This window comes from Propithecus coquereli, unplaced genomic scaffold (genome assembly GCF_000956105.1).
Source record: "Propithecus coquereli isolate 6110/MARCELLA unplaced genomic scaffold, Pcoq_1.0 Scaffold280, whole genome shotgun sequence".
Taxonomy (NCBI): Eukaryota; Metazoa; Chordata; class Mammalia; order Primates; family Indriidae; genus Propithecus; species Propithecus coquereli.
In genome coordinates, this window is record NW_012148397.1 from 2,212,493 (window position 1) to 2,232,555 (window position 20,063).

Here is a 20,063-nt window from a genome sequence, read left to right on the forward strand (position 1 = left end):
AGTTGCCTTCCCTGGACTCCAAACAGAACAGCATCCTGTTCCCCAGTCACTATTCTGCTGCAAAGCAACTCACGTGCAGATGTTTGTTTCTTGAATGTATCGCCCCCTACAATGTAAACCCCATAAGACAGGGGCTTGAGTAGTTTTATGTACTGCTGTGTCCCCATGATCTAGGAGAGTGCACGGCACATGATAGGTGCTTAATAAAGGCCTGTTGAAAGCACCAGGTAATGAATAGGAAGGAACGTGCAGGGTGGGATAAACAGGACACGTGTAAGATGATGAAGAAACCAGCCCAACTGGAATAGAAGGTATGCTCTGATGTTGGGAAACACAGAAAGCTTGACTGGATGTGGGCAAATGGTAGAGGTTATTGAAATCCAGGCAGGGTACTTTGTCTACCACCTGATGGGCAAGTGGACACCAGATTAGGTTCGTGAGAGGGGGAGAGATGTGGCAGGGATGGAGTAGAAGAAGCAACCTGGATTTAACTAGAAACCTATACAATGAAAGCCTGGACCCAACTAAAAAATAACACAGTGTTCTGGGTATGAGTAAGGATGGTGAATAAGTTTCCTCTCTTGTGCCATCTCTGGTTGGCTAGGAGGGTTGGGGTGAATAGGTTCTAAGAGAAAGAGAGCTTTGATTGAATAATGTCCACAGTGGTGTGAGAAGGGTGATGAGGCCTGGGTGCCATGGGTTTGCCATCCCTGTTGCAAGGAACTAGGCCGATGGTGGTGATTATTAATGAAACAGAAAACTGTAAATCCTCTTGGATTTCTGGGTAGTATTTTATTCAAATTTGGCAAGTAGTGTCTTGTATCATGATATACTAGAAGCAGCCACGTGGGCTTTTGGCCATGCATTGGCAAGAATGACATCCCGTCAATCAGGAAGCATCTTTCCCGTGAAAAAAGACCCACGGGGATATTAGCAAGGCTGCTCTTCATAGATAAAACTAGAGATAATGACAGGAAGGAGGAACTCACCCTCCTTGAGATAATAGGGCAATGTGGTTACAGCTCTGGGTAGTTTCCCCTTTGTGTTACGTTAATCTTAAGTAAATTTACTTTTTATGTAGTTGCTTAACATGTTTTTACAAGTGTTACTTTGCTTGTAACCTTTCTTGTGAAATATTGGGTTGGAATCTTTAAAAAAAAAAAATGCCACACGACAACATAGGAGAATGAGTAAAAGAAGCTGCCACAAAGAGGACTCGATGTGTGACTCCATTTATTTAAAGTAGGAATCACTAAAACTGATCTAGGCTATTAAAAGTCAGGCTACTGGTGACCTACGAGGGCTGGGGACAGTTGGAAGGAGGCACAAGGGAGGTTTCTGGTGAGCTAGTCACGTATTGTGTCTCGACCTGAGTGCTGGTTGCACGAGTGGATTCACTCTGAAAATTCCCCAGGCTGTACACGTAAACTTTGGGTTCTTTTCTGTATGTACATGTACTTTAATAAAAAGTTTTAAAATAACTAAGCTTCTCTGTAATGCACATAGCAGATTGGTAGTCTCAAAAGCGTGATTGCCTTGAATAACTCTATCAGGTAAAACACACACCAGCCATTGATTCACAAAGGTTGACACTATTCAGAGGGAACATGGAGGGTAGGACAGACAGACAAACAGACACATGCCTTAGAATCCTGTGGCGGTAGGTTCAAACAGCACCTCTGCCCTTGTTACTTGGGTAGCATCGGAAACTTTTTATATTCCTTCCGAAGTTTGATTTCCTCATCTGTACAATGAGAGAAAGAATACATTTTTTTGCAGTAGCCAACTGAAAGCTCCAAATGGCCAAAGCTAAAAGAATTTGAGCAATAAGGTAAATAAAGTCATATTGGCTTATAACCCAAAGTATAAAATCAATATTCATGGGTCCATACTGATAACACAATTGAATGAATTAATATGTGAGGGAGAAGAGACAAATCTCCCATGCAGAATTCCGAGGAATTATGTAGACACTCCACCCGAGAGGAGGTGGAGCAAAACTCCTCACTTAGGCGTGGGCCGGGCACAGTGACTTCCTTCTGAAGCATACGGTGGTGTGGAGAGCGGGGGAAAGAGTAACTGTGTCCTGCGGGAACCCGACAAACACTGCTTCGTCCAGGTGCTCAAGGTCAGCACCAGTAGTCGCAAATCATGTGGATGATGTGCACCCTTGATATAATGGGATGACAATAGTACTTTACCTCTGTGACCTTCTTCCTCCAGACCCATAACCCCAGTCTAATCATGAGAAAAACATCAGGCAAATTCTAATAGAGGGTCAGTCTACAAAATACCTGACTCCTTAAATACTCCTTAAAACCATCAAGGATAAGTCTGAGAAACTGTCACCGCCAAAAGGAACCAAAGGATACATGGTGATTAAATGCAATGTGGTGTCCTAGACAACATCCTGGAACAGAAAAAGGACGTTAGGTAAAAAGTAATGTCATCTGAACAAAGTACAGATTTAGTTAATAATAATATATCAATATTGATTCCTTAATTGTAGAAAATGTAACATACTAATGTAAGGTGTTAATAATAGGTGAGACTGTATGTCTGGTATATGGGAACTCTCTGTACTACCTTCCCAATTTTTCTTTTTTTTTAAACAGAGTCTCGCTTTGTTGGCCCTGGGTAGAGTGCGGTGGCATGATCACAGCTTACTGCAACCTCAAACTCCTGAGCTCAAGAGATCCTCCTGCCTCAGCCTCTCAAGTAGCTGGGACTACATGTGTGCACCACCACACCCGGCTAATTTTTTCTATTTTTGGTAGAGATGGGGTCTCGCTCTTGCTCAGGCTGGTCTCGAATTCGTGAGCTCAAGCAATCCTCCTGCCTCGGCCTCCCAGAGTGCTAGTATTAAAGGCATGAACAACCACACCCAGCCTCCCATTTTTCTATAAATTTAAAATTGCTCTAAAAAATAAAACCTATTTTTAAAAAAGACCCACTTTTCCTTGTGATCTTGGACATGAAATGAGATAACGTATATAAACATAAAACTCTCAAACTTTTTGGACCTAGTCCCCTTAGACAAGCAAAAGTCATTAGGGCCTTCCTATGCCACCCCACATCAGCTTTGTGTTGGTTCACAAGTGCCCTAAGGGCAATGCAGGTTTTCCTGGTGACTAGATCTCAGTAGAATGCTGAGTCATCTGCATAGTTCAATTTCCTTTGGGAATATAAAATGTAAGAGACCTTTAATAAATTAAGTTCATGTAAAAAAGGAATGAGTAAATGTGGTTGTTAAAAAGAAAGGGTCTGAATTTTTTTTGGATCTGTTTGTGGCCAATCAGTGCATCATTGGCTATACTTTGAAAATTTAATTTATTAACAGAAATTATTGAATACCTATAACATGTCAAGTAATATTGCTTAGGGATACGGATTTCCGAATATTTAATGTCAGCTCTCTAGAGCCTTACAAACTCGCTCCAGCACGCCACTGGAAATGCACAGCAGTGCGAGGAAACATGCTTGTTCTAACAGGTGTGTAGTAACATGTCAATGTAGTCTTATTTGCATTTCCCTAATGGTTAGTGATCATCTTTTTATATGCTTTTTATATGCTTATTATATGCTTATTTGCCACCCACACAAACAAGCCAATTAGAAAGTGGGCACGAAAACATGGAGGGACATCTCTTTGCATCATTATCACCATTTTTGATGCTCAAATTCTTCTGTCTGTGGTTAATGGGAACCTCTTCAAATAGGCACATATGTCCTCTTGATTTGACCTCAGTAGTCTCTGATGGTTTCCTTGCTTCCTGAAACAACAGGATGTCTCAGTCTCATCTGAACCCCAAATTTAAAGTTAGCCATTTCTCAAAGAAGCCTTCGTTCCTTTTTGAGGAAACGGTATTAGAGACCACAATTACGGGCAGTTAGTGTGTTCGTTGCTACTGGATTGTCATTGCTTCTAAGGGGGACAGAGCTAGAGAATACATGATTTTTAGAAAGAAGAAAACAGGCTTGGTCATGGTGACTCTCATCTGTAATCCCAGCACTTTGGGAGGCAGAGGCAGGAGGATCACTTGAGGCCAGGAGTTTGAGACCAGCCTGGGCAACATAGTGAGACTCCAACTCTACAAAAAATAAAAAAATTAGCTGTGCCTGTAGTCCCAGGTACTCAGGAGGCTGAGGCAGGAGGATTGCTTGAGCCCAGGAGTGCCCATACTATTTTTCAATGTATTCCCTTGTATTCCCTTGTATCCTAGTATTCCCTTGAGGAGAAACCTTGAGTTCTCCATAAATGTAGACTATGGCTGTGGTTCCTAGATCTTTTCTATTAACAACATTTATCAATATCGTAATGATTTATGCAATGTCCACCTTCTCCCTAGACCAGGGTTTCTCAGCCTTGGCACCACTGGCATTCACAGCTGGATAATTCTCTGCAGTGGGGGCCTCCCTGTGCACTGGAGAATGTGGAGCAGCATCCCTGGCCTCAACCCACTACATGCCAGTAGTACGCCCAGTGTGTGACAACCAAAAATGTTTCCAGACATTACCAGATATCCCCCAGGGGACAAAACCACCCCTGGTTGAGGATTCCTGCCTTACATCAGTGGTTCTCAAACCTGGCTATACTTTGGAATCACCTGGAGAGATTTAGAAACTGTTGCCGGTGAGCACTGGTCCCATCCAGGCCAAATCAATGAGACTCTCTGGCGATGGGGTCTGGGCATTGACATTGTTTAGATTGTAGTGGGACTCAGGATTGAGTACCTCTGTCCTAGGCAGTAAGCGCCGTGAAGTTAGGGAGTGTTTGTTTTTTATGGGTGATACTGCTAGGACCTAACACAGTGTTCCGTGAATGAATGAATGAATGAATGAATGAAGGTGAAGAGAGGCAGGAAGGCATCTCAGAAGTTAACAATGGCCCTTACGACAAACCAGAGCACCACATTTGTTTATTTTCGTGATCATCAGCTCTTGGATAGGCTCCTCCTGCTTTCTTTCCTTTTAGGGAAGGCAGTTACTAGATTAAAAAGAAAAAAAAATCCCTTGATCTCTGCAAAGATGCCCAGAGAGGAAATAGGGCTGGAAAAATCTCGGCTGAGTCCCCCAACAGGAAGTTTTTCCAACCTTATCTGGATACTCAATTCATCTCTTTCTAATGGTTTCTTGCCTTGGCTGAGGATTTCTGAAATTTTGGATATCTCAGCTGACCACACATCATCCCTATCAGCATCAGTTTTGGGGATGTCAGTATCAAGAGCCACGTCTGTGTTTCTTAACTGGCACAAGGTGTGGCACCCTGCTCTGTGTACGAGGACTGTCTGGAAAGTATCCAGCCATTGTTGATATAATGGGAACATAGCACATGGCTGGATACTTTTCGGACAGCCCTCGAATACTGTTAATGGGTGTAATATGAAAATAGGAACAATTATGATGTGGATTTCTGCTGCACCTGAGAATGCGTCTCCCCATCTCAGTGGCAATCTGGTGACAGGCTGAGCTGAACTGAGCTGGATTTTCTGCCGTGAGATGCAGAAAAGGAAAAATGGAGACAGAAGTCCTTAGGATGGAAGGTATTGGCACTGAATAAAGGTGAGGGTGGGGAAACTGGTCCTGGGTGACTGGAATGAGGGTGACACCGTTCACACCATTTAGGAGAACAAGGAGCTCCAGCAGGTGAAGCAACTGAGGGTAGTCGGTGATGAATTCTTTAGGGTTGAAGGGGGAAGCAGTAGGTAAATTTCAGACGTGTCAGAACTAGACTGTGTTTTGGGGATCTGGTCACTTGCTCAAACCCAGCTAAGCCACTTAATCAGTTGCTTATTTATTTATTTATTTTTTATTTCAGCATGTTATGGGGGTACAGATGTTTAGGTTACCTGTGTTGCCCATGCCCCCCAATCAGTTGCTTATTTTGTGGCAAGGCTTAGAGTTGTTTCATCACACACCACTGAGAACAAATTCCTTGCGTTTTCCCCTCTGGAAGAGCTGTCGTAGGGCGTTTGCGCTGTTGCGCAAATGCTGGGAGTCCATCCTCTCTGAAGGGAGCTGGCACCAGTGACAGGACTCCAGCCAGCAGAGAGCTCCCGATATTGGTCCCTACTGTGTGCAATTCCTCCCGCTCCAGGTGCTGATGGAGGCAATGCATCTTAGCTCTAAGAGAACGTGCTTTAGGAAGAGCCAATCTGGGGTTGAGAGCCGACCCTATCACATCCTTGCTGCACAGCCTTAGACAGGTATTTAATCTTTGGGCATCTCAGTTGCTCATGTTAACACAGGAATAACAAGAGAATGGGAGAAATGTTTATAAAGGTTATGTTCTAGGAAAATGCATTCGTTTCCATTAAAAAATTGACATGAGGCTGGGCGCCATGGCTCATGCCTGTAATCCCAGCACTCTGGGAGGCAGAGGCAGGAGGATTGCTTGAGCTCAGGAGTTTGAGACCAGCCTGAGCAAGAGTGAGACCCCATGTCTACTAAAAATAGAAAAATTAGTGTCGTGGCACGCACCTGTAGTCCCAACTACTCGGGAGGCTGAGGCAAAAGGATTGCTTGAGCCCAGGAGTCTGAGGTTGTGGTGAGCTATGATGATGCCACGGCACTCTACCCAGGGCAACAAAGATTCTGTCTCAAAAAAAAAAAAAAAAAAAATTGACATGAAAGATCTAGTTATTTCCCAGGGCCTTGCCACACACAGTTACTATTCTTTAAGATAGCTGGGGGCAAAGGAGGAGGGATGTCAAGCATTTTCTCTTCCTGGATTAAGAGCTTAGCCTTGTTTGGGCCTGAAGGGAGTCTTCAGTGTGCTAGAGTTTTATTTGATTTACTTATCATTTTATTATACCTTTATCTATTTTGTGGGAAAGAAGTAATGTCAACATGCAGGTGGCAATCTGATGGATTGCCTAAATCACAAACAAAAGGGAAGGGAAAGTCCTTTTGCCATTAGTTTCCCACAGGCTTCCAACCAGATAAACAACTTCTTATCCAGATGACTTTTCTAAGTGGGAAAATTTATGCCAGCAGCCTTGGGCGCAAAGAGCTGCAGGCTCAAGGCAGGTCACGTTAGTGAGGGATGTGGGTGATAGAAACCTGTCTGTCTGCTGCTAAGCCCCATCTGAGTGGCAGCCACTAGGGTCCTCAGCCTCAGCTGATGGGTCCCTTGTGGGAATGTGGGCCTGAAGAGAAACCACTGGTCTGGATTTTCAGGTGAAATCTCCCGACTCTGAGTGGTAGCTCAAATTTTTGCAAAATACATTGTGTGGGCCGAATGAAATGCACATTCAGACCACGTCCTCTTACTGATGCATGGGGGGTCCTCAATTTGTGTTTGTCCATTCCACTCTCAGAACTGGAGTTCCTCTATGAGAAAGGGCCTTGGTGCCTCTGAAGGTGCTGACCCCATGAGTAGCTCCGCTTTAAGCTACTGTCAGTTGAAGATATTGTTGGCCAAGGGGGTGCTCAGAGGAGCTTTAGGGACAGGGTCTGGGAGAGATGGGACCACTGGCAGAAAGCAGAGCTGTGGTCGTTGGCTGAATTGTCACGGTGGTTAGAAAAGCTGTGATGACCTTTTGACAGGAAAACTGAACTGAAAATCCTTTTGGTTCCAGAATCTAGAAGTAGCTAGAAAGGAGTAGAGTGGATTAAATAAGAAGTTACCATTTGCTTAATAAATACCTGACCAGCAATTGCTATGTGCCAGACCCTGCAAGATCCAATTACTTTAATATATCAAATCATTTAATCCTTCTAAAAATCCTATGAGGTAGGTCCTAGTATCACCCCATTTTATAGATGAGGAAACTGAGGCACAGAGAGGTTAAGTGACTGACCAAAGTCACACAGCTGGTAAGTGGCAGAGCTGGGATTTGAATCCTGGCTGTAGAATCCAGGTTCTCATCATTTCTCTTGGCTGCATTTTAATAGGGAGAATTTAATCTAGTAATAAAAAATTATGGTTTTGAATACCTATGTAGAAATATGTAAAACTGGCTTATATAATATTAATTTAAAATGTGTTGTCAAATTATATGTGTATTATAATTGGTAAAGAACAATATGTAGGAAAAAAAGACTAGAAGAAAAAAACATGAAAGGCATGCTAGAGTGGTGAGGTTATGGATAATGCCTTCTTTTCCTGATCTCGCTGTTGACCACGAGGTTTTATTATTTGTATGATGTTTTAATAATGACTAGAAACCATTTACAGGTTTGCAAATTCTTACCCTTTCTCCCTTCTCTGTGAGGGACCTCGCCTGTGTCTAAGAGCACAGGAATCCCATAACTCAGTCTTGTATTTACCGGGTGGGCGTGTTCCATTCAAGGAACCTGGAGAATTCTGAAAATAATTGCATTATCTGCAATTTGCCTAATTTTAATACTTGACCCAACAAAGGATGGGTCACCGGTTAATATGCGCCCCCATGTGGCAGTAGCAAAAATACACTTTGAAACTACAGTATACAATTCTTAACTCTTTAAAGTTCAAGATGATTCACATTGTTTCCATTTGGCACATAAATTGAGACTTTATTAATATTTTTAGAATTAACTGCTATTTTAAATTCACTCCAATCCTGCACAGATGGGACTCTAACACTCATCGCTTGCTCCAAGTTGATGCGTTTCCAGGCCGCTAGAGTGAGAATGAGCTCAAAGGGGATTTGTTAAAACCAACCTCAGCATTTTCTCTGCCACGTTGAGCACTTATTCTGAACCAGGCGCCCTCAACAGCAGCGACAGAGAACCCTCTCCAGGTTCTTAAGGCACTCAGGTTCCAGTGCCTTCTTAAATGCTCATTCATCTAACACGCACCTTTTATTGACCACCTGCTATATGCTAAGCCCTGTGCTCTGGAGGATTTGAATATTTTATATCCCAGATGTTTATATCCCAAATCCTGCCTGGTTCCAAACTACTTCTGCTGTATTCTAGCTGAATGACTAAACCCTTCTGTGCCTCAGTTTCCTCCTCTGTAAACTGACATGTAAAACTACTTACCTCCCAGAGTGGTTGGCAGGAATCCATGAGTAAATATACGTGGGGCTGGCTGGAACATGGTAAGCATGTGAGCCATACTAGTTTGCACTGTTGGGTAACTCTTATGAAAGAAACCCTTCTGCCTTCTCATGAAGGCCCTGGCCTTGTTTCTGGGTCTCCGGAGTACACAGAGGTTATCCTATCTCGACAGGGAGTGTCTCCCCAGCCACATACTTTCTCAAGGCCCTCTGACCCCTGCAAAGCCTCCCAGACTTTACAGATACTAGGGCAGCACAGCCTGGTCTCAGGCCCTCTGACCCCTGCAAAGCCTCCCAGACTTTATAGATACTAGAGTAGCACAGCCTGGTCTCTGATAATGTAAGTCAGACATAACATCTCATCGAGAGCCACAACCCTGAGAACAGCCACTTACAACACGCCGGGGCTTGCGCAAGATGCTCTGTCTTGTTCATATCCCAGGTCGGCTTGGGAAGAGGGTATTGTGATAACCCCACTTTCCACATGAGGACATGGAGACTGCACCTGGTTATATGTCACTGTCCCCAAAGTTCGTAAGTGGAAGAGGCAGAATCGGGTGGTCTGAGTCTTCACCAAGAGGTTCGGCTGGCTGTCGTTAGAGACTCACTCTCCGTCTACCAATGTTGTGCATGGAAAGGCCCGAACATGAGAAAGGATGACACAGTTTTATTTTTTAGAAAAATACCTCTATAGTAATTACTTGAAATAGGCACTGTTAAGCACCTCACAAATAGTAATGGATGTAGTTACCATTATTAAGCCCGTTTTACAGATAAGGAAGCCGAGGCAAGGAGAGGTTAACTAACCTCTCCAGCGTTACGCAGGTAGGATAGACCACAATTTTTAATCCATTCATCAGTGGATGGACATTTTGTTAGTTTCCTTTTTTCTGCTATTAGGGAAAATGTTTCTGTGAACATTTGTGTACAGGTTTTTGTGTGGGCATATGTTTTAATTTCTCTTGAGTATATACCTAGGAACGGAGTTGCTAAGTCTTCTGGTGACACTGCGCAACCTTTTGAAGAAATGCCAGACTGTTTTCCAAAGCAGCAGTAACTAGTTTGTCTATAATAAGTAAAAAAGATGGAATTTAAGCAAGATACTCAAACTAATTTGAGAAAGAAGGAGTATTCTAATGAGGGTGTGGGATGTCTTAAGGCACATGTGAAGGAGGTCACTCGGGGTCTACCAGAAACCGGGATGCTGCCATGAGCCAAGAACGCTGCTCTCCTACTTCTGCAGATACTTCCTGATTTGAGACTCCACTTGTATTTGTGGCTTTGCCTCGTATTATTCTTCAGAAGGACTTAGCCTATATTTCCAAGCACATGATGGAAAGCAGAACCCTCTCCCCCTATTAGCTCTTGAGTTTGATATCCTTCTGGGTCAAACAGTCACGAAGATTGCCCGGCATCTTGCAGCCAGAATTCCACATTTCTGGGGAGGAAAAAGCTGGTTGATCCTGGTCCAATCAGCCACAGTCAAGGGATGTAGTTATACAGGACGATTATAATCTTAAGTACTCTTATGGGGAAGAGGCAGCTGTCGGCATCACGGGTGGAGGCACACACACAAAAGCCATAGAATGTATCAAAGTATTTGTGGGATGCAAGGCCAGAAGGGCTGGGAAGAGCAGAGTTCATGTTCCTCATCTGGATTTGGGGAGCAGATGATGGACTCCAGGTTTGAACGCAGGTGACAGTTTGCATCGCTTCGTGGTCAGCAGCTCCAAATAGGTGGATGACCCTTTCTCACCTGCGTCAGCTCCTTGGAGAGCAGCAGACGCCCTTGTTGGGTATTTACGTGCTACTTAGAGCTGGGGCCGTGGCCTTCATCTCTGCACTGCAGAGTGGTTCTCTCTGTGCAGCAAATACTGACATTACATAAAGGGAATTAGGAGCTTTAAAATCCATGGCCCCATCGTGTCCAGCTATGCCCGTAAGAAGGCAGAAGCATAGGTGTGGTGCCGCACGGCATGGGAGGGGCTCTCCATGAAACGCCTGGCCTCGCCCAGCAGCCTGGGGATAACCAAGCTCCAGGCACAGCTTTCGTTCCAATCTGGTTCTAAGCTAGTTATTTCCAGGTTAATTCATATCCTTCCTTGAGGACCACAAGGTGATCATCCTGGGGTTGGCTTCTTCATTCCTCCCTTCTCTGCTCACACAGATAAAGGAGAAGGTGGCTGGTCCAGTACGACGGAGAACCACGGACTTGGATTTAGGATCTAATGAAGAGCCCAGGTCCAACCTTACCGTCTCTGTGACCTGGCCTCTCTCATTTTCAGTTTTCTTATCTGTAAAATGGGAAAGATAATCTCTACTGCAGAATCTGGGGAATAATTTTATAAGACAGGCTTGAACAGCAGGGATATTTAGGGGTTTCCAGGAAGAGGCTGCACAGCATTGTGTCTGCTATCTGGCCTCAGCCCTGTAGACCCAGAAGTTGGATTTGTCCAGCAATTTCTTCAGGGAAAAGCCCCTTTTGCTGGGCTCAAAAACCATTATCCACATACATTATTATATATTAGAACCAGAATTCTAATGAATGAGGCACACTTGTGTCTGCCTCAATTGATGCCATCTCCTCCTCCGGCCAGGCCCAGGTGGGAGAAGAGACCAGGTACACACAGGGGCTAGTTGCCGGGCGCTGACACACATGGGGATATAAGAAGGAAGGAGATGGAACAAAAGTTAAATGCGATCAATGATGGCAGCCAGATGCGTTCATTTCGTAACAGGGGTGTCAGAAGAACAGAGTGCCCGTACCTTTGGCCCGCTCTTGGGCAGTGTCTGCAGATGCCAGCTGTGCTGGCCTGTCTCCTGCACCCTTTCCTATACTTACAGGGCTGGCCAATCTCCATTATAATTGGCTTGGCCTTTGAAAAAAGAAATTACGCAAGAAAAATAATGACTTTCCTATAGCAAAAGTGGAAAACATTCCAAGACAAAGCCCTCTTCATCCCGCCTCTCCTCTGAGGGGGAGCGAGTGTTACCATTTTAGGGCCTCTCCTTCCAAATTCTCTGCTGTACATTTCTATACATAGGTATAGAATTGGCTCCCCTTCTTTTTTATTTGCATTAAATTGGATTCTATTAATAAGTGTTATACTGCAACTTATTTTATTTTGCTGTGCAAAGCATCTTGGAGCAATATCCATGTCAGTTTGTATAGTTCTATCCTATGTTTTAAAATTGCTGTGTCATTTTCCACTGTATGTACCTTAATTTATGTAACCATTTTCCTGTTCGTGGGCATTTAGGTTAATTCCTTCCTTTGCTATTATATGCAGTGCTGGAAAGAACATTATTTATGCGTCTCTGAATATATTTGAGTACTTATTTAGGATAGACACTGGGATTCTTTGGTCAAAGGATATGCACATTTAAAGTGGTGGTAGATCTTAGTCCTCTAGGCATTTACTGACAGTGTATGTGAATGTCTGTCCTTGCTTTTGGGGCAGTAACCCTTCTGGCCAGATTCCAGGTAGGTCTCGTTAGCCTGCAAGTCAGATCTTCAAGCTCACTCACTGATCGTTGCGTTGATTCTCTGCGTGCACTTTGGTTTTCCCCATCTCCCAATACTTGGCAGGGAGATGCCTGATTATAGCCTCTGAAAACCGATAAAAGAGATCCCTCAAGGCTTACAGGACAGATCACATGACGTGGCCAACACGAAATGATTTCTCATCATTAAAACTGCAGAGACATGTTAACTGTTATGCCTTTATTAGGGTGTGGCTCAGTGGGGGATTTTATGTCCATGTTGTCTTCAACTTTGCAATTGTAGACATCTGTGTTTTGCACTTGTGGGAGTAAAACATTTTTTCCAGGGTCCATAATATCCTCCTGACTAGACTGGGTAAATTCCCATCTCAAATTCTGAGAGGCCTAGCACATATTTTACATATTACACATTGCTCTGTTTTCACAAAGCCATGCACTTAGGGCTTTCTGTCTGGTTTCTGCTGTACCTTTCTTTCTAGGGTTGATGTCTGCTCAATGGCTTTGGGCAGGCCATGGATTGGGAAAAGGTCTGGGCAGGTGAGAAGCTCAGGTGGCCCTGAACTGCCTTCTTTTATAATTCAGAATGAACTGGCCCCTGTGGGCAGCCTCTGTTTTTGCTCCACAAAGCAAAACCAACCGCTAAATATTATTTTGGAACGAATGTTTGACTGAAGGTTCTATGGGTGCTAGAGGTTACAGCAAATACTACACAGTAGAAATTAATTAAAATATTTCCATTAGATGTCTTGGTTTTCCCTCGCAAGTTCTTCTTTGGCCACCATCTCTGGACCACTCTTCCTCTGAGCCTTTCTCTTTCTACCTGTGCCCCATCCTACCCCACCTCCCTTTCTGTAGACAGAGAAATGTGTCTGTCTTGTTTTCTTCACCAATTTCCCCACTTAGCTATAAAGAAACTTCCTCAGGACCCCCCTCTGCGGAGAACACGGTCAATCCTAGACCACATACAATGTTTTCCTTATTAAATCATTTCTCCTGTCACTTTGGTTTGAGCTCACTCCCTCCTGTCTTGACCCTTTACAGGCAGCGATTCCGGGATTGGCCACAGTTTGTGCAAGTATCTGGACAAGCTGGGCTTCACGGTATTTGCCGGCGTTTTGGATGAAAAGGGCGCAGGAGCAGGGGAATTGCGAAGAACCTGCTCCCCACGCCTCCTGGTGCTCCAGCTGGACATCACCAACCCGGAGCAGATAAAAGACGCTCTTGGCAAAGTTGCGGAGAAGGTTCAGGACACAGGTACCGCCTTCTGCCGCCCATGCTCTTGAAGGCCCTTCACCCTCCTCCCAAACTCCCAACTCTGTTCCAGCCCGGGATGCCATGCCCTCATGCCCCTCTGGCCGATGACTGCCCTGACAACACCTGCACTGAGCCCTTGCCACACGCAGGGACCTGCACAGACATGAAGATGTTAGGCATGACTTAGACACGGGTCCTATCCTCACAGGACTTCCAGAATTCTCTATCGCTTCCCCTCCACCATCTTCCTGGTCACTCTCCCACGCATCACTGCCCCCTGCCCCCTCATTGCTTTCCTCCCGGCAATATTAACATGCTTTAGGATTTCCCCAGCTTGGGGAGAAACAGCTTCATGTCACTGTCCTGCTATACTCACTGTCCTTTCTCTTCTCCCTCCATCATGGCCAAGGTCTTTGGAACCCTGGCACCCTCTGTTTCCACTTCTTCGCCTCCACCCCGACAGCGGCTCTCGCCATGCCCCGTCACTGCTCTGCCAAAGCATTATCCTGAAGCCCAAGTTCTGGGCTCCTCTGTGGTACCTAAACATGTCGACACACCCCCCCTCCTTGGCTTTGGAGTCCCCAGTCCCCTATTGCCCTCCCAGCTCTCTGTTTCTGACCTAAGATGCTGCGATGTGGTCTGGGCATTGCAGTTTTCTAAAGCTTCCCAGGTGATCCTACTGTGCAGTTAAGATCTAAAACCACTACCTGTAGGCAATGGTTCTCTAGATGTGGTCCAAACCTGCAGTATCATCATCACCTGGGAACTTGCTAGAAATGCAAGATTCTCAGGCCCCACCCAGACACTCCAAGCCAGAATCTCTGCAGGTGGGGACAGCAGTCTGTGTTTGAACAAGCCCTCCTGGTGATTCCGGATATCAGCAGCAGGCCAAGGGGTTCGTGCTGGTTGGGTCAGGGAATAAGGCTTGGAGACTCTGTTGGGGACCCTAAAATCATCCCAGGTCTTGACACTTCCCCTCTAATTTTCCTGCTTCTTTAGGGGATCTTTTCTAGTGTGTGGATTAGGAAAAACAGGCTCTTACACCATCCTGCATTGTTGTAAAGATATTATACTGTCTCTATGTGCTCCTTTGAGAGACAAAGAGGAGGCTTTTGAAACTTCAAAGCCAGCCGAAGACTGTCATCCCTTCCCGCATACAAGGCACATCTAGCTGCCTGGAGGTAGGAAAGGGCTTGGAGACAATAGAGAAAAAAAAACCTCAAAAACCATTGCTTCATATTTCACAAATTTACTCTTCACACAACTCTCCAAGGTAGGTTGTTTTAGGTATCCAGAGAGACTGAGACTTGAGAGTTTATGATCTGCCTAGACTCTCCATCTCAAAGGGGTGTGTCTGACTCCAGAGCTTGAGGTGTTAAAAATCCTCACGTTCTCCAGTCCTGTCCAGCCTCAAAGCTGTTCCTTTCTGTCCCCAGGACTATGGGCTGTGATCAACAATGCGGGGATCCTTGGCTTTCCATGCGACGGAGAGCTCATTCCCATGAGTGAGTACAGACGGTGCATGGCGGTGAACTTCTTCGGTGCTGTGGAAGTCACGAAGGCGTTTTTGCCTCTTCTTAGGAAATCCAAGGGGAGGCTGGTGAATATGAGCAGCATGGCAGGTGAGTCAGCCTTTGCCCCATGGTGATGGGGTGCCTGACACAAGATGGGGCTCACTGTATTCTTTGCGGCTGAACAAGAAAGCAGGGAACGGAAAGGCCGGGCTGGGTCAGGATTACGTATAGTGCCTGTTGACCTTAATAGGACAGGATCTTTCTTTCCTTTCACATCCTTTCATGGACAAACTCTTATCTGCCTTCCGACTCATCTGTGCATTCCTGGGGATTTAGGGTTCTTACATATCTTCACAACAGCCGAGCCAGGATGCGCCATTGGACCGTCTGTCTCCGTTTCAAAGGACAAATAGTCGACAGCATGGCTCAAGGGCTTAACGATCTCCCTTTCCATAAACAGTGTCCATGCGTGGGATACCATACCCCTTCTTCTAGGACAGACATTTTCAAACTGGGATTCTTCAGGGCCTTACTCAGCTTTGGGAAACATCCGTGGGATTGTCTTTTGGGTCACTGCATGGGAGAGAGGGCGGCCAAAGGGATGGGCTCTGGATTCCAGGATCCTGCCTTCAAATAGAGGAACTCTACTCTTCGCTGTCAGATCAATGAAGTAATATTTTCTTAAATAAAGAGTATAAATCGTTGTTTTTTTTTGTTTGATTGGTTCTTGTGTTTTTGTTTGTTTGTAATGTGAATAATGGTTCTGGAAGAATTTCTTTTAGGGGATTCTTTGTATTTTCTTGGCAATTATTGTTTTGCCCATCATGTTCCCTTTCTGGCTCTGACTCTGTAACTTCCTTGAACCTAACTGCTGTGTGTCTTGGTCCGGAGTCATTGGATGGCCTGAGGCATAAGCAAGGGAGGGAGGGAAAGAGGGAAGGAAGAAGGGGCCAGTGAGAGAGAGAGAGAGAAGGTTCCTCTAGGATGGTTAGGAGCAGTGAGTATTACATCTTAACTTGTATGAGAACCTCAAAGCATTTCCAACCCCTTGCCACCTTGCTAAAACAAATGAATCCCGAGGAAACTCAGGTGCAGTATTTTATCCCTATCTTTGTTCTGAACTTAGCCCTACGTAGTGACCTCTGCGGAAGCTTTCCCCTTTCTCAAGTCCTTGAAACTGTCTGGTACGTCTGGGAAAGTCTCATTTATTCAACAAATATTTACTATTAATAAAATAACTGATCTTCGCCTTCTCCTTGGCATGTTGACAAGGATGATTTTCCTCTTTTCTCTCTTTGTTCTCGACTTTGAGCAGCTCCTTCATGCATAAGATTTTACCTGAGTTGTCGCTAACATACAGAGTATGTGCTTTAGGCCTAGTGTCTGGCATATAGTAGCAGCTCAATCAATAAATGAAGAAATGCAAGCGTGTGACTGAGCGAAAAATGAAAAACAGATGAATGGATGGGGAGCAAAGAACTTCCATTACAGAGGATGCCCGTTCATATGTCTTAAACTTGGCCTCTAGAGGACTTTCCAAGCCGGAATTTCTTATTTTGTTGTCATACATTCGCAGTGAAGGGAAGTTTTGGGTGTTCAAATAAATCCACATCTCACTCTTATTCCCACCCTCTGGTTGTGCAAATGCTTTATACTCAGCCTTACTGTTTCCATCCCATTTTCTTAGGATCATCACCAAGTTAACAAGTCCGAAACGAAAGCTGCTGCCAGCCATTCCACGCTTGCTCTCCTGAGTTCTTTCTGTCCTCTGGTCTTTTGTGTTCCAGGGTTTCGAGCCTTCTTGGACAAGCTCCTCCCTGTGTCTGTCTCTCCCTTCTCCCACTCAATCACCAAGATGTTTGGGGTCCCCCGTAATCACATCCAGCTTTGATCTCTTGTGTCACAGAGAAACTCTAGAAACAAGTTCATTTGCAGGACTCAGGATCCACGCAAGGCATTTTATGAAGTTGTTAAAACAACAGCAAGAAATCACGAGAGATGGGAGACACAGGTACTCAAAAGGGCAGGGAGGTGGTACCAAGACAGAATGCTGACAGTTTCCCTCTGTATTAGTTTGCTAGGCTGCCATGGAAAATACTACAGACTACCACAGACTTAAACAACAGAAATTTCTTTACTCACAGTTCTCGAGGCTGGAAGCCCAAGATCAGGGTGTCAGCAGGGTTGGTTTCTCCTGAGGTCTCTCTTCTTGGCTTGCAAATGACCACCTTCTTGCTATGTCCCCACGTGGTCATCTCTGTGTGTGTGTGTGTTCACATCTCTGATGTCTCTTCCTCTTATAAGGATGCCAGTCACTGAACAAGGGTGCCCCACCTTATGACCTCTTTTAACCTTAATCACTTCTTTAAAGGTCTATCTCCAAACACAGTCACATTCTAAGGTCCTGGGGGTTAGGACTTCAACGTATGAATTCTTGGTGGGGGGCACAATTCAGCCCTGACACCCTCATTGATGAAGAACAAAGGAATTCAGCAGAGAACACAATGAGGGAGACTCCCTAGCACTTACCAGAGAGTTTTGTGAAATAATATAAAAAAGATTTTGAGCAGGAAAAGAAAAGCTAGAATGTAACACAAGGATTAAGAAAGTCAAGGGATGTGTAAAAGGCAAATTCACAACAAATTCACAGAGATTAACATCCAATGTGATACTGACTCGATGATGTATCACTTGGCAAAATTAATATCATAGCAATTTTGGAAAACGTGCTTATTTGGGAGTTCATCACTGTTATTCTCCTCATTTTGAAGCAAGGAGCATGGAGGGAGGGAGAGGCAGTCAGTCACTACTAAGGGTTCTCCAAAGGGAGCGCATGGCTGCCCTGACCCATCAGATTGTCTCGAGACTGGCACCTCTGTCACCTTCTGAACTGACAAGAATTGTGGTGGTAGAGATTTATCATGGAATTTGTACCAGCCAGGAAAGGCTGAGCTGGATTTGATAACTCTCTTCCAATTATTCCTTGCCGCAGAGCAAATAACTCTGAAGAAACTACCGCAGGCTGCTGTGAGTAGGCAGCTGGTCTGGTGGGGAGAATAAGGCCCCCCAATGACATCCACATTCCAATCCCTGGTTACCTTATGTGACAAAGGGGACTGTGAAGATGTAATGGCGTGAAGGACCTTGATGGGGAGGTTATCTTGGCCTATCTGGGTGGACCCGATGCAATCGCAAGGTCCTTGTAAGACGGAGGCAGGAAGGTCGGAGGCAGAGGCAGACTGGGAGATGGTACTTAGCTGGCTCCGGCGATGGAGTAAAGGGTCTTGAACCAAGGAAGGCTGGCGGCTTCTAGAAGCTGGAAAAATCAAGGGAACTGACTCTCCCCTGAAACCTCCAGAAGAAACACAGCCCTGCTGACACCTGGATTTTAGCCCAGTGGAATTTTTGACTTCCAATGTGTAAGGTAACAAATTTACATTGTTTAAGCCACTAAGTTTGTGATAATTTGTTACGGCAGCAATAGGAAACTAATACCTCTGGTTGAGCTAGATATCAGATCAAATACCTCTGGGCCCATCCCGGTTTCTTTACAGGTGGGGTGCATCCACCCTTTCTCCATGTTCAACCCCCTGCCCAATATTGATATTCCTTCCAATATTCAATGTGGGCCGTCACATCAAGGCTCACTCTGCCCCAGGCCTTCGAAGCACTCCTGGGGGACATCCAGGCAGATATCCTTCTTTGCAAGGCATCAGTTCTTGCTACAATGATAAATGCATGTTTTACGATCTCAATTTACTTTTCTCTAATCTTTAATTATCTCTGATTTATAACATATCACATGCAACTCATTACTTATCCCAAAGATTTTCCTCTTCCACAAATTCAAAGTCCATTCCTCCTGGTCTTATGTAACTCAGGTCCCTGTGGATATTCTCTCCTCATTCTTTACACCATGTTGAATAAACACTTAGCAGTTTATTGCAACCCATGAGAGCAAACCGAGTCCAGAAAACATGGATTTATTAAAGTTTCTGTCGAAAGATGGAGGAGAGGGTATAGCCCATACCACAAAGCACGTTTGAATTAAAATCCCATTAGATGCTTTTCTTTCTCCTTCCAAAGGTCTTCAGTTGCTAGCCACCTCTCCTCTGGTCACCTCCCCATCCCTGTCCTTCCTGGCTCCCAGGTCTTCCCTGTCTCTTTCCTTCTCCCCTTTCCATATCTTTTTCCTCCTGCCCAGCAGGTTCATCTACCATCCACCTGCTCTCAGCAGCTCAATAAACAACACCCACCCCCACCCCCACAGGATCTGCCCACCTTAGAAGGCAAGAGGGGTGCAGAGCAGGAGAAAGGATTATTATGACGAATTGTGTTTGCTGATCACAGAGTGGGTTTGCCTACTCTGTTCGCCTCCTGTCTGGGACTCTCACACACAAACTGAAGCCATCCTACAGGAACATCCCTGACTTCTTGTGTCTTCTTCCTCCTTCACTCCTCCCCGTACTCATCCTTTCCTCCCTCCTGCTCCCAGCCAGCCCCTTCCCTCTCCCCATCCCCCTCATTCCACCCCAGGGCGATTCCATCCCTTCCTCTCTGAAGGGGGCTGGGAGCCAGGAGGGTGGAGCTCTCTTCTCCACTTCCTGGTTGGGTGACCACCATCCAGAACCGCTACAGCCATGTGGCCTCTCTAAGCTCCACTTTTCTTCCCATAAAGTGGAGGAAATAATGAGTGGAGGAAATATGACCACATAGGTGTGTTCTGAGGCTTAAATGAAATCATCCACATAAAGTTCTCAGCGTGGTTCCTCATGTGTATATCTATGCCCTGGAGGGTATGAGT

General features: G+C 45.1%; 1 protein-coding gene across 1 annotated transcript in view; it reads left to right on the forward strand.

Moving 5' to 3' along the window:
* Positions 1-20,063, forward strand: part of HSD17B2 (hydroxysteroid (17-beta) dehydrogenase 2) — a 49,174-nt gene that overhangs the window by 12,332 nt on the left and 16,779 nt on the right. The window contains exons 2-3 of the mRNA XM_012648207.1: positions 13,533-13,745; positions 15,182-15,367. Of these exons, the coding sequence (XP_012503661.1) occupies positions 13,533-13,745; positions 15,182-15,367 (399 nt within the window). The remainder of the gene's footprint in view (positions 1-13,532; positions 13,746-15,181; positions 15,368-20,063) is intronic.